This window comes from Aquila chrysaetos, chromosome 11 (genome assembly GCF_900496995.4).
Source record: "Aquila chrysaetos chrysaetos chromosome 11, bAquChr1.4, whole genome shotgun sequence".
In the NCBI taxonomy this organism is placed as follows: domain Eukaryota; kingdom Metazoa; phylum Chordata; class Aves; order Accipitriformes; family Accipitridae; genus Aquila; species Aquila chrysaetos.
Genome location: NC_044014.1, coordinates 13,610,134 through 13,625,542, shown reverse-complemented (window position 1 = coordinate 13,625,542; position 15,409 = coordinate 13,610,134). Strand labels below are relative to the sequence as shown.

General features: G+C 40.9%; 1 protein-coding gene across 1 annotated transcript in view; it reads left to right on the top strand.

Moving 5' to 3' along the window:
- SORCS3 (sortilin related VPS10 domain containing receptor 3) overlaps nt 1–15,409 on the top strand; it is a 238,111-nt gene that overhangs the window by 76,655 nt on the left and 146,047 nt on the right. Inside the window, exon 4 of the mRNA XM_030030909.2 lies at nt 13,924–14,082. Coding sequence (XP_029886769.1) covers nt 13,924–14,082 — 159 coding nt within the window. The remainder of the gene's footprint in view (nt 1–13,923; nt 14,083–15,409) is intronic.

The following is a 15,409-nucleotide window of genomic DNA, read 5'->3' as shown; positions in this document are numbered from 1 at the left end:
GTGAGAGATTACTCTGCCCTGCTGTAGCCTGGGACTGTGGGGCTTGGCATGTCAGATGCCCCACTGGGACCTGACCTGACCTGACCTGACCGGTAGGCTCCTGTGCTTAATGAATAAACTACTACCTGTTCGTTTGCAGATTTTAATTTTACTACTTCTGACTTAACATAAATCATAGAGATAAATGGAGGTCGTATAGCATCTGTTGTCTGGGATGTGGCCATTTGTCAACACAGACAGCACAGAATTGGGACCCAAGCTTATGAGAGATCCTCAATGGAAATTTTCCCCTTAAACAGTGACAATCTGATTGTTGTACTCCAGGGAAGGCTGTCCCTCGGTATGCATGAACATGAAAACTGGAGATTCTTGGGGCTTTTTCAGTTAATTCTCTGAAAAAGCAGATGCATTAAAAAAAACAAACAAGAAACCCCAAACCCCAGTGAACCTCACCCACTGCTTATCAGCTGTTTCTAAAAATAAACACAATTGAGATAATTAACAAAATGCTCACATATGGCATTATTTAATGGCGTTGGAGGGGAGAGGGTTAGAAGAGAGATGGGTATCTGTTTCTGTTTATACCTATCTTAAAGGTACTACATTGCAATCCATTGTTTCAGTGTTCATGAAGAAAAAAATGTTCTTGTATTATGAAATTCCAGAATTAGGGTTGCCTGTATGTGCCTTTATGCATCTGCATTTCATGTCTTTGTACTTATGCATTCCAAGAGCTTTCACTTGCATATTTCATAGATTTCTGAACTCATTTAATACACATTTGGTTGGTGCTGAGGTAAGTATTGAAAGCGAATGGAAACCTAATGCAGGATTTAATTAATAAAGATAGGGAATAAAATAAAGGCTAAGTTGGCTTTATGAAAAATGTTTCGTTAAATAAATGTCATTTTAGTCTTCACAGGTACTGCAAGTCTGGTTGATAAAAGTAAGCATGTAGACACAAGATGTATAAGTAAAATAAGAAAAGAGCAGTCAGGCAACTGCTATGTCATTTCTCCACCAAGGACAGGAACTGTGATCCTGAAATCCCTGCTTAAATACTGCCTGGGGCTTTGGGAAAAAATTGGCCACTTGAATGAAAGCAGGCACAGATTTTAGGGGAAGGCAAATCAGAATTCAAACCCTCTGGACTTGACTTATTTACCATGCACACTTCCCTAAGGTTGCTTTGTGTGCGAGAACCGAGTGGGCGAGCAGTGTTTGTTTGGCACTGTTTGTGATGGTAAATGTAGGTATCTACCACTTTAAACATACAATTCCCATCATCCTAAAAAAGATCTAAGATTGGTTGAGGAGGGTATCACTGCACTTCATTGTCTACTGGAGTGGCTGGAGAGTCAGACGGCAAGGGGGAAAGATGAGAGAAACCCAAGCCAATATGTCAGCTTTGTTTTTATTGGACTTTGAAGAAAAAGGCCAGTTATCAGGTAAGACTCAGCTTGGCAGGATACTAGTGCACATCTATGCCAGGGCTGCCTTGTCTGGCTTCCTAGAAGTTGGTCCACCTCTCCTGTTGCTCTCTCTGCCTGCTTTGCCTTGTATTGCTAGAGTGAGGGCCCTACAGAGCCTTACAGATGGTACGAGGTCGTAAAGAGAAGAGATGGGGTAAAACTGGAAAGGTCATATCCACGTTTAGATGTGGATTTCCCAGAGTTGGCTGTCAGCATTTAATAAAGAGGTAGTTTGCTCTAATTTAGCCAGCAATGTTAAAGGACAGATCAGAAGTTATAATATCCACCAAAATAAAGCTGCAGTTTTGTCACTAAGCATGGCTATTGCTTTTATGAAGTGGGCAGAGCGGACCTGTGTGAGCTTTCGGAGTGCCCTGCCTCCGTTACAGGGACAAAGAGGGACTGTCAGGATGCACCACCTCGTAAGGGGCTGTACTTAACACTTGTGTCAGCAGGGTGGACGCAGCTGCAGATCCTGATGTAGGGCAGGTTTATGAGACTGCTTTCCTTTCTCCACCCTCCCTATCTCTCTATAAAACATGGCCGTCTCCTTTACTGCTGCAGCTCCAATAACATATTAATTTATGAAGTATGAAAAATGAGGTAGTTTTGAATTAACGAGGAGGGGAATGGTGCTTCACAGACAGCAGGATAATCAATCAATAATAACGAGTCAGCATGTCCTGTTATTAAAAAGGAGGAAAAATAATAGAATGGGTGGAGAGCAGCTCTTGGAAAAGGGGCAGATGGGTCCTTTTGAAGACTGCATAATGTTCTGACCTTGATCTTTAGTGATAAGAGCTGGTTCACCAGGACATGGTTATTTTTCTTTGAGGAAAATCCTCCCCCCACCAACCCCAACACCCAAACCCACTAATCTGTGGCAAAATGTCCTTTTACTTCATTCTTTTCCAAAGTGAAGAATAGAGAAATTCAACATTACTCATTGAGTGAATTCTCATTTTTAATAGATTAGCAGAGTCTGCAGGGTACATACTGGCCACTGTCTCAGTATCTACCATATATGCACATCTGCCTCGTAGTGTAAATGCAGTAACTCTAATTTCAGCTCTGATGTGATCAATTCTGTGTAAAATGCTTTATCCCAAGCAGCACTGTGAATTCTGGAAGCCCTTGCATGGCTGTGTGAGGAGCAGTTTTTCTTCGACATGGAGCTTGGCTGGGCTAGATCTTAGAGAAACATTTCAGCACATCTCAGAATGCTTGAGGCTTCTTTTTGCACTAGTCAGAGTTCATTACTCTTGACCCTATCCATCCTAAAATGCCTGTTTTCATTGTATGCAGGCAGACGTTGCTGGACTCTGAAAGTAATGATAGGGATTTTCTAAGTGGTGCACAGATACAGTTAGAGGGAACTCAGGCTGTAGTTTTCTTATGAATCTGGGGAATCAACACTTAGCCTAGTCCTTATGTCTCTGTCTGAGGAAAGATTGGTGCTGCCTTTTGCAGTGGACCCCACAATATTTTAATTCTCTGTTGGAACAAATCAGGTTGTCCTTTTTCTGACAAAAAAGCTTATCTGATGTATTTTGCCTCCCTTGGAGCCATTCCATGGCAGGCCAACGTGATCCTTAAAAATGACTGCAAGAAAGCAACAAAATTTATGAAGGAGCTGTGTTCAGAGACTGAGTGGCAAGGGAGTAGAGGCAATGAACATAGTGCGCAGGACTTGGGAACGGGTGGAAAGATGGAATCAGCTCTGCAATTTTCTGACTTTTGCCAATTGATTCCTAAACCAAAGTGTCAGGGTTGTGCTATAGATAAAACCTTTGTTCCCTCTTCCAGTTCCCTTTCCTTTTACACTAGGTCTTCAGGACACTGTGGTGACCAGGGCTTATATATGTGCATGGAAGGATACGGAAAGGAAATTATGTGATGTTGCCAAGGCTGTGAGATATCAGTGACCATGTTGGAATAGGACATAGTGGCTGTGGTTCACAGTTACTGGGGCAGTCAGTGACCTTCTTGGTGTGTAATTGCAGACAAGACTTCTACCATAAACCTGCAAGGACTGTATCATCGGGAGCTAATTTTGCAAATGTAATGGAAAATGTCAAAGCCGGTGAGCTGGTAGTTGTGAATCCTGTTCCTAGGTCCTGAACTTTCCTATATATTAGGATCTCTGGCACCCGAGTTAGCGTGTGGAACCTGCAGCCACAGCAGATAACTTAGAGCTGAGTGCTACTGTGCAGAGCACTGCAATGCCATCATGTTTTGTAAATTTAACCTTTAATTTTTGGGGGCCTCAGCTTTCCATGCAGAAAATGGATAGAACTTCTCCTACCTCTTTGGCTTCCTCCAGTATGGGGGATGTTAGGAAGAGAGGTACATTAGGGACAGTGAGGGACGTGAGTAATAGATGCTAGGTAAGTAAATTGAGATAGATCATTAGCATCTGGATGTGAACATTGATAAAGCTGACTGTTGTCTATGTTCTCTTTGCAATCTGACTAAAAAGCAGAAAAATAAAGTGTGTAAGCAGAGGAGAAGCAATGATGCATTTAAAATTGTATTCAGGTTTAATGGCCTCAAGGGAGATACATAATACAATTTTTATTTTTCTAAAGAGTCCTGAAACACTTTACTGTCCTCAAATGAAATAGACTGCTGTATACGGGCTGCAAAAGTTTACCCCCATGAGTAACTATCCATGCACATCTCTTTGTTTTCTGTAATGGGGCAACTACTGTGAGTAAACTTATTCCCACATGTAAAGTGTTCTCCCAAGTGAGACCTATAATCAGAGGAGTGTTTTTATATAAATGGTGTTCTCAGTTCCAGCAGCTGTGGTGCACACAGCCTCTCCTTACTGATAACATTATTTTCTGTAACTATTTCTGCTTACATGGTAAGTTACTATAATGGTGAAAATTACTTTGTAGTTCTATGGACAATAGCACAACCATGCATTTACTCAAATAACATACGATTATAACAGTGAATGCTGCTTTTCTCTTTCTGTGCACACAGTTTGGGATCAAAGCTGTTCTGTGCCACTAGAAAAAGCTGGTGACCACAAACCAATGTGTCAGATGTTGCAACAGTTAGAGATTTTCTATGTAGAATCAAGAAGAGTAAAAAGGCACCATGCAGAACTATGCTGTGCAGAAATACTAGACTCCAGAGCAAAGCACAATATAGATCAGAAGCTTTATGTTTCTCTTCTGCTGATTTGCTGTATTTTTCCTGTGGAAGCACTGGGTGTTGCATAAGGTCACCAGCCAGGGTTCCTTCTACTTCTGGTCTAGGTCCAGTCATAGAAGTGCTGGTCAAACTGGCTGTATACCAAACCACCCATAAGTGGTGATGCTTGTAACCCATTTGGCAGTTCGTAGAGGGGAACTATGCATGAACACACTGTGATATGGAAAAGCCTTTGGCAAAATAGCTGAACAGCACGCAGCACTGAAGTGGCCTCAGGAAGGTGGGATTACTGTGGCAGAAGACTTTGCTCTGATGATCTGTGGGGAGCTGGAGAATGTGCAGCTGTAACAAGAGTATAATGGGATGGAGTAACCTTGGGTAAACTCTGCCTTGCTGTGACAATGAAAAGGTTTTACAACCAAGCATGTGGCTGTTGCCAATCAGTCACTCTTTGCCAGGTCAAACACATGCTTTTTGGATGGCTTCCATCCCCACTGGCACCTGAAATTTAACAAGCAAATGCTTGCTGTGCCTTGTAATTAAAAGTGAAAAGTACATGTGTCCAGTGCCAAAAAGACAAGAGAAAGCGGGGAGACATGTTGTTCTGACCTGCTTAGCAGTAAAACAAAGATGAGATGTTCTGCTTTGTTGGGTCTAGCACGATGGCTTATTCCACTCCTGTGCATGCAAATTGGATCCAGCCTGGGATTTGGCATTGCGGGCAGGTTAGGGTGGCAGCCTTAGACTATCTGAGTTCATTTCCCAGCTCTGATTTTGCCTAAGCCTTACAACCATGATATATTTTTCATTTCCCACCTGCCAAGGAGGATGGCAGAGTGGTTTTCCTTGAGGGGCTCTTGCTCTGTATCCAGTTTAGCCTTGATTTGCTCCTGATTCTCAGGGCATCCTGCAAGGTGCATCTGTGCTCTTGCGCAGCTGCTGGAGGTGGTAATTAAATGAAGTGCTCTCTCCATAGGGGATGAGGTGTGTGAGCTTGAAATTTTGTGAAGTGTTTTGTTTTGGTATGGCAATTTATGGCAGGTATGGCTGCAGTGCCAAGAGCCTGTTTTAATATTGTACAAATCTGAACAATTAATTGTAATTGTAATCTGGATATAATTGGATATGAGAAACAATAGAGGTCAGAAAGATTAACCAGGGTTATTCACTGTAAACAAGCATGGTGGGCTGATGTGCATCTCCTTAGAGAAGGCAAGGTAGTGCTGGTCCTCATTTGATGTGCTTTAACTAATATCTTTTCTCAGAGTTAATCATGTAAGATATCTCTCCTATGGATTTTCAGACAGCAGGACGATAGATAATCATTCTTTTGCCACCAAACTTCTCTATCTCAGAGTCTCCCCAAAGTCTTTCTGGCATCTCCATCCTTTTTAGTCTTTCCAAGAAGCAACTGAAAGAATTAGTGAGATGCTGTAATTGTAAATGTGTACTCTTCCCTGACTGAGCCAACTATATGTAGCACATGCTGGGACTATATATTCCAATTGCATATTTAGCGTCTGAGTGTAATACTAGTATCTCATGTGTGTAGATTATTCATCCTCATAGGCCAGACTTCTGCTCCCTAGAACTACTGGTTCCAAGTTCTGTTGAGACAAGGCACACATTGGGTTGGTTGTAGCTAAAACTCTTAGTTTTATTTCTGACAGTACCAGGATTCTGCTGAGGGGCTTTTCAAGTTAACAGTGAACCTGGGGTGCTTGATCCTGATGGGGAGGGTGTGCTGTTTGGACAGCAGATTTATGCTTGCATCATTTCTGATTGATGAAATGGTCTTGATATCTATGCAGAAAATTTTTGTGGTACAACTTACAAAACTTATGATGAAACTTGCTCTCAATTTTGAAGACGGGCTGTCTAAATATATATAACAAGGGGACAGCAGAATAATTACAAATTGCATTTCAGAAGAGGATTTGATATTCATAAAATGAACAAGCAGCCCAGTGATGTCCTCTTTCGTGTTGCAGTATCACCAGAAGACCCTGCTGGTTTAGGTTAAAAAAAAAAAAAAGTTTTCATTTTACAGCTTATTACTGTCTACCTTGTAATGGTCCTCTTCTTTCATGTACCCTCTACAAAAGACAAAACGTACTACAAAGACATAGGACTTGCATGTAACCTGAACAGCATGATGTGCTCTGATCATTCTCTCTCAATGCTGGAAAGATGGGGAACCCACAAATGGGGTGTTCGTGTCAGAGATCTATGCTGTCTTCTCAAACCAACTTACTGGAGTAGAGAGTGCAATCTTCAGCACAGCTGAGGGAGTCTATGGAGGAGATCCTTCACAGGAGTTGGATACTTACAGAAACAGCTGTTGACATCTGGAAAGTTCAGTGACAAGCAATGGGATTCTGCAGAGTAGAGGTTGGTTTGTAATTACAGAGAAGTCCTGATGGAAAGGAAGTTCTGAAGAGAGGTTAGCATGAAGTGCCTGAAAAAGGTCTTGAGAGAGCTATTTGGTTCTTTGGTCACGGTTCATATAATGCAGACCCAATGCAAAAGTCTCGGGAAGCTCTGTTTCATTGCTCAGTTTCTATGGGTGTCTGACTCATTTTTCATTATCCAATAATAAATACAGTAGTGAAAGTCACCTTTAACACTTAAAGATTGCTTGGATTTTATGGGATTGTATTGAAGTGAGTGCCAAGGTATAAAAGCCTTATGGTTGAGGTACTTTTATAACACATGCTTCATAAACCCTTATAAAGTGAGTGCAGTGCACTTCATCCTTTAAGATTACAGCATTATGGTTCTGAGAGATGGTGATCTGGTGCTATATTCATTAATTAAATCTGTTATTAATGTTAAATTTTGGGCAATAAGAAGTGAAGTTACAAGAAGTTGAAACGGGGCAGGTCCAGACAATATATCTCTCATGAAAGCTCAGTGCACCTTTACTGCTTGACTGATGCCCATGGGTTATCCTTAACATTAAGGAAGTTTTTGAGCCATGTGAAGCAAGAAGGAGCCAATCTGGGCTACTCCATAACATAAAGGATTGCAATGAGTGTTTTCCTTTTGGGACACAAAGTTAGTAATTGTGTGGAAGCTCTTACCCTCTTCATGGCTGTCTTGTTTGGCTTCCCAGAGAGCAGATATGCCTCTTGTCACAGCTGCTGATCGCTAAGTAATGGGGTGGATTGCTTTACTTGTGTATAAATAAATAGGATTTATCTCTAGAGCAGATTTTTATCACTGCCATCTCCCTTTTTTTTCTGTCTGACTAATATTCTGGTCTTGGTGACTGGAAAGTAGAGGTTGGCTTCCTTTTCTGCTGATTATTGCAGGAGTTAGTATATCTACAGGGCAGTGAGCAGGTATCTAGCCATTTCTGAACCTCTTCTGTAAAAGTCTGTATAAAGTTAAGGTGTGCTTTCTAAAATAGTACAAATCATGCAAAGATATTTTTAGCTTAATGCTGATTCATATGGGTGTTACTTTTGCTGGTAAGTAGACAGTTACTTGTGACACCAGTACATTTTTCTCTCAGAGGGGTTTGGGCTGATTTAATTAAACTGAAGTTTTTTAATTGAACTGACAGGTGGCAAGGAAAGACGAAAACAAGGGTGAGATTTTCTTTGCAATGAGTTACATCTCTCCTCCATGGGATTGGCATAGAAGGGCTTCGGGTATACTGTGTAGCTGTGTTCTAAGAGGATAAGGTTATGTATATATGTCCAAGTGCATCCTTTACCCTGCAGGGCAAGTAGATTGCAGTAATGATGTAGGAGAGAGGAAGAATGGAAAGGGAATGAATAAACAAATATTTGGCAGTGAGAAATTTCAGATGGTCAAACATTTAATCTAAAATGCTTCAGCAGTAAAAAATTACTTTTCCAATAAAAGATTTCCAAACTATTCATATTGAACATACTTGTGATGAACTGATGTTTTCAAGGAAGAAAATTATTTGTGTATCTTCAAGCCTTTAAATGTCATTTGATTTTGGCTTTTCAGTTTCAAAAGGAGGAAAGGACATCATAAGCCCAAACAAAGCAAAAATCCTCCATTTGCATTGCCATTTCAGCATAAATTTTTGAAACTTTGGCTTTTTAAGCTCAAAGCTAATACAGAACTTCGTTGGGAAGTAGGCTTAGCTCCAGAGGTCTTGTCGGACAATACAGTCCTTTAAATGTTTTAAATCAAAATGGGAAAGCAAAAAAAAAAAAAAAAAAGCTTTTTTGTTTTTAAAATCAGATTTATGTTTTCCTGTTGCTGATGTAGATGTAGCCTGGCTTTAGGAAGGACCTAAAGTTTTTTTAGGAGGGACTTAAAGTGCTTCTGAGTTGAGGGTCTAGTGGCAGGAGGACAAAAAAAACCCCAAAGCCTTTTCATGTGTAAGCTGAGCAGATTCAATATGGAAATCACTATGGAGATGTAAACATGAAACCTTAAGTTTCTGTTTTTGCAGCAGTGTTTGTGGCTGAACTACCTTTTCAATTGCAGAAAAGGACAATTCAGTGCTACAGAGTAAATTGCTAAGACTTTGCTAAGGAGCTGGGTTTCTTTTGTGGATATGGAGGCTTGGGTTGTTTGTAGGTGGATTTTTTTTTTTTTTTAAACTGTTTTGGTTATTTCTTTTTAGAATAGCACTTTATATAGGCGAATGAGAATGTGACTGGGACTTCTGAAAAAGACTGCTTATGAAAAGCATGTTAAAATGAAGAGGAAAATCAGAAGGCAGTACACAATGCTTTAATGCTATCTACTTATTTCTGGGAACAAAAGACATTTATTTTGAACCTGTCTTCTTTATTCATTTACTGGGATGCTTCCTGCTAATGCAGCTCAGTGGTACTACTGCTACAGATATTGTACCTATAAAACTTCTCCATGCTGATTTAAAGAGATGCGCTTTGGTAATTTACAGTGAAAATTTATGCTAGTTGAGAAAAAGAAAAGGATTCAATGAAAACTAATATTAATAAAAATGTCTTTTATGTGGCATGTTGTTTCATTTTTTGTCCAAAGGTAGTTTATTAAAAGATTCAGCTGTGTACAAAATAGATCTCTGTTGTGTTGGGATAACACAGAACCAGGGAGCAAGAGCGGTGATAAAGCTTTTGAATCTGATGCTATGGATACAGGTAATATGATGGGGGCAGGGGAGTGTGGGGTTGTTCTTGTGCCTTGGGTGCAGAAGAAGAAGGATAGTGGTGATGTGCCAAGCAGGCCTGCTAATGTGAGGGCAGAGCTGTGAAGGATACTGAGAGAAGAAGTGAGTGCCAAGCTATAGGCGAGTCTTTGGCATAACTGCAGTAGACAGATTCAGGCAGATATGAGCTCAGGCTACCTGTAGCTCCAAGCCAGTAGAGTCTGGGCATGTTGTAGAGTTGTGCCTGTGAAAAGTGTGCTAGCTCATTACTGGTATGGTTCAATATTCCAGATCACAGTCAGCTTTGTGCCTGGCTAACTGGGAGCAGAGGAAGAGGAGTGTGTCACCATCTTGACTCATCCACCTGCACGTAGCCTATGTGAAACCAATACTGAGGAAGGTGTTTGCATTAATCCAGTGACACGTGGAATTTTAATCAGGGTAGCAGGAACTCAGATTCTTAGTTACAAATCCTGCCTTAGTTTTTATTATATTAGCCCCATCAGAGGGCATGCCGTTTTAGTGGATTTGTGCTGTGATATGGTGTCACTTTCCTTCCTTCTCACTTCTGCATTTGTTCAGAGCTCCTTTAAGGGTCCTACATGCTCGCCAACAAATGTGAGTGACTCTTAGCTACGTCTATGGTTTGTGTACCAAATACATCATAGCGTATAGGTATGACACCTCCCCTCCTTGTTCTTTTCATGGCAGGTATAGGTATGACACCTCCCCTCCTTGTTCTTTCTGCTTGCAGCCTGTGCTTCTTATTTCCTGGGATAAATCCCCTTGAAGTATTCAGAGCTGGACGTGTTTCCTGGTCACGTGCCGAAGATCTCAGTCCATGCATCATAGTTTATGTTGTGCTTGCAAGGTGGCCTCTCTGAATATCTCCCTTCTATGTGCTTCCACAGCTGGTGTCTGGTGTTCTGCTGAACTGGAGTTCATTCAGAACAGCTCTGTATGTGTCATCATTGCCCCCAAAGCTCCTGCTTTAAAGGAGATGCACCATGTACCAGACAGCTCTCTTCCTCTGCATTCATCTCCTAAGGAGCTACCTGAAGTTCAGTCTGATTTTCAGCCCGATTTGTTTTGTCAGGTGCTTGCCATTCATTGTCCACTGAATTTTGGAGGGCAGGCTATAGCCTCTAGAGGAAAAGATGTGTAGTATAAACCACCTCATCTGAAGTATATTTTCAAGGACTTACCCTTAGAATTAATCAATCCTATCTCCCCTTCCCCTCTTCACTTAAACTAGAGAAGACAGCAACTGAAAATAATATTTTTTCTATAGATGTGTGTGTATATATATATTCTAGAATGTAGCAAGGTGAAATGTAATTTCCTTTTTAATAAAGGCTGCCACTTAATTTAATATTATAGAAAATGATTAGATCTTAAAAACCTATAAATTACATTTGACAACTCTCTGGTGCTCCTTTGCTATTCCTTATGGCAATTATAAATGGCAACACAGGGTGCTGGCAGAAATGCTCATTGTGACTGGAGTTTGTTTATTGGCTCTTAATGAAAAGCGATTAATCTAAATCACTACTGGGGTGAATCCTTCGCCCTGGCCCCATAATGAGAAGTGGCGGTTTCAGGCCTTTGACAGATGTCCTGCTATATCCCCTGCCAAAAGTTGTCCCCTTCCCCCATAGCTTCCAGCAGAAAAAAGACAAACAAAACAAAAAAAATAAAGCCCACAGTCTCCCACTCTTTTCCTGCTTGCCACGTAACAAAGCTGTGGACCAGTCCTGGCTGCATGACTAGGTGGTGGCTTTTTGTTTTCCACTCTGACTGAGCATCCTGTTTCTTCCATCCTGCTTTGTGTGGAGTCAGCCTTGCCTGGGAGGATGGATGACAACAGAGATGCTGGATGTGTTCTTTTCTCCATTTGAAGAAATGGGGAGTTGATATCAGAACTGGGTGAAGGGCGGCGGGCGACTAATGTGATGGCACTTACAAGAAGGTATGACTGTTGTTAGGCTCTTCCAGCTTTCCCTCTGGCTCTTAATTTTCCTAGCTTGATGGTTTTATTATTTGATCTTGCAACCACTGTTACGCTTCCAGAGGAACAAATTGCCTGGCTTTGTGAACCATCTGGTGGAAACATCTCCTTTTCTGTCTCATCTGACCCATTTCTTGAACTATTCACTGAAGTGTTGCAGACTGTGTGTGAAAGGGCAAGAGTGGATGTTTTGCATGTGTACCACATCAGATCTATGCAACTGTTAGCATTATTAACTTTGTAACCTTCTGTGACATCAGGTGGAAAATCTTTTTATTCCTGAAGTATCCTTCCTTTTAAATGTAAGATCTCTCTGGAATATCTTGTTATATTGGCAATCTTACATCCTTCTTCCATTCCACAGAAGCAAGCGATTTTTACTGAACTATGTTACAGTTCTCTGTCTGGTGCAGCCAATATGCTTTAGATGAACAGGGGTGTATACTTGGGAGACAAAATGTCTGTGAAGTCTAGGTCACCAGTGACAGAAAAAATATCTTGAAATAGTGGGGAAACCTTTCTTGTTTGGAGCAAAATGAAGTACGTATTTTGATCTGATTAGAAAGGAGAAAAGTACCAAAGCTTCCTTCTAGGTAGAGGCCATCGGGAGCTATTCTCAGGACTAATTCCCAGGGAGTCAGTTGCCTGTGGGGAGGTTTCTCGTTTCCCATGCTGTGCACCAGAGCACAGTGCAAGTGCACTTTTTCAGGACTTGTGATGTGGCTTTCTGTGGGAACAGGTGGAGATTGCTTTATGAGGCTGGTAAGCAGTATATGTAAGGGATGTTGAAGGAGCTCTGAGCTCATGCTGGATTCCTACAGGTGGCTTCACCCTGGGACAGTGTTCAGTTTTAGTTTTAAAGGCCCTTTTCATTTCTTAACGGAAAGGTTCAGAAACCATTTACATTATATTCACTTTCCCTTGGTGACTTCATGGAGTTAATGAGGTGCTTAAGATTAAACAAGAGCTGAAATCTTTTGCTTGATCGAGGTCTAACATACCAAGGGTCTTACCATTCCTTGTAACTGATTTTTGCTGTCAAAATTAATGTCTTTCCCTGTCGTAGTCTTGAAGCTGGAGCTCTGTGAAGTTTGATAAGAAAAGTTAACATGGACAAGTGAGTGTAACAAAACTGCAGTGGATCCCAGCTAGCTGATCATTCTGCAGCTAGCTAAAAAAGGCGGTTCCTGGATCTGTTTTCCTGCTGAAAGGCAGTTTCTATATTTGTTTCAGCTACTGTATCAATAACCTGCTGTGTTTAGCACAGCTCTAATTTATTTCCCACTGTTTGCCTTTATTTTATGGTGCTGGCATTTGCTTTAATGTGATGTCATTTTCTCCAGATGTTAATAAGATGGTGTTAATGTTTCCACAACATTTTTCTTGATAACATTTATGTAGAGCATGCCATCTGATAATGTGGAATCAACCCATTTTAAAATATTGGTAATAATTTTCTAATTAAAATTAGAGGCTCAGAAGTGTTTTCCTCCCTGTACAAATTGAGGTCATACACTTTCCCGTGCTTGGGGAAAATTATGTGTTCACTGAGTGAATGAAAATCTCCTACTGTATAAATTGGAAGCATGATATATGAGATCGTGTATCAGTGTTTGCGCACATGCACATGGACTATTTTCAGATGCCAGCAGCTGATCCAGGTAGGCATTCTCTGTTTCCACTGAGGTGATGCTCTCACTCGTAGCTCTGCAAGCTACCAAATAATGAGCCTTAAATCTCAGGAGTGCCCTGTTGTGTACTTTTGGAGAGAGTATTCCACATTTGGGAAGAGAGGTGGTAGACTGGAAAGGCATGAGGAAAGCCTAGTGTGGCTGTCTGAAGTTGCTATACCCAACAAAAATCAGCTTTGATATCAATATAGCATTTTTCATTCTTGCTGGGCTTTCTGAATTTATCTGGATAAAAATAAAATGAAAAAAAGGAATCACTGACTGAATCTATGAATGAATCACCAAATAAAATGGAAGTGAAACACACAAAAAAACCCCTATTTGGGAAATCCCATGGGCTGTTTACACTCTTGAGCAATGTTCTGAATACCTCTAATAGGAATCAGTGCTGTATGACCTCACTTTTAAATGAAGTTCAGTTTCACTTTTCCATTAACACTCTTTTCCCTTCATTTTTCTATTTAGATCATGCTGCTTAGTGATCCAGAAATTGAGAGTAGCATCCTCATCAGCTCGGATGAAGGGGCTACCTACCAGAAGTACCGTCTGAACTTCTATATCCAGAGCTTGCTCTTCCACCCCAAGCAGGAAGAATGGATCTTGGCCTACAGTCTGGATCAAAAGGTGAGCAATTGAGTTCATATTTCAATGATTCTTGAGCCAGGTGTTGAAGAGGATAGTGTTTAGAACCAGAGTTCTAAACCAGAGTTACAACTGTTCCAGAGATGTTGAAGAAATTATGGTGTGCTTTGCTGCTCTCAGTTTTAAATGTGCAGTTTTAAATGTGCTCAAAACCCTCTCAGTGACTCCACAGCAAGCTTGCTAAAGGGAGCGGAGTTATACAGTGATCATGATGGGTATGGAAACTTTAGTAGTGGTGATGGCACGACAGATGAAAAGAATCTGAGATTTGACATGACATATGGAGCTGTTCTAAAAATCTATTGATTTGTAGGCCTTGGTGATTGCTGAGCTGTCTTTGAGGATCAAGCACTCAGGCTGAGTTGGTCTGTTACAGCTGGCTGTTGCATGTGAGGGGATGCTCTTTCTGCTTGCAAACTGAACTCGGTTATCTGGAAATCAGTGAGCAGCAACAGATGACAAACTCCTCTGTGCCACTTTTTAAGTCACTTTGCAGTGCCTTCTGATAGTGAGACAACTCTTAAGTCTGTTACTTTGTCCTTACCAAGCCTGTTCTTAATAGCACTCATCTGTCTTGAAAGATGCTGAGCAATGCAGGTGCAATGTGACTTGTAAAGTGTTGTGACTATGGAGTGTGTGCTTCAGTTCTGGAACAGCATTCCTCACTACCGCCCAAACCTGAGGCACAGACCAGGTGATCAAGTTACAAATTTTAGAAAGCTTAAAACTTGCCAAGCTTTTATCTTTCCTTTCTTCCGTTTCTGTCATCCATAGACTCTGGAAAGTAAAAACATGCTGAATAGCCACTTTAAGTTTTTCGCATTAATCTGTCAAGTGTATGTGTTCTGGGTGGGGTTTTCAATTCCTACAGTTATTTTTGAAGTTTTCTAAACTAGTGAGTCTCACATCTCAGCTAGAAGGACAATACACCCAAAATATTGTGCCTTTTGTATTTGGCAGAATTTCCTTTCAAAGGCTAGTGCAAGTAGTTACTGACAGTATAATCAAATAATCTACTACCGATATACTTCCTGATGCAACCTTTCCATCCACTTATTAACAGAATGCTATGGCAGGCTATGCTACTGATGATGCTTGAGTGACATTTGCAAGCACAAAGCTATTGTAAATACACTGCTTTCATAGTATCAAGTCCTTACTGTATGAAGGAGTTAGTCAAATGTCAAATAGTTTTGTGCTCTCAGATGTTCAGTGTAACACGGATTTTGAAGTAGGCTAGAAAGACCAATCTATTTATTTGATGTCACGGAATGGTTTGATGCCACTTTTAAACTGGAGGTAAAGATTT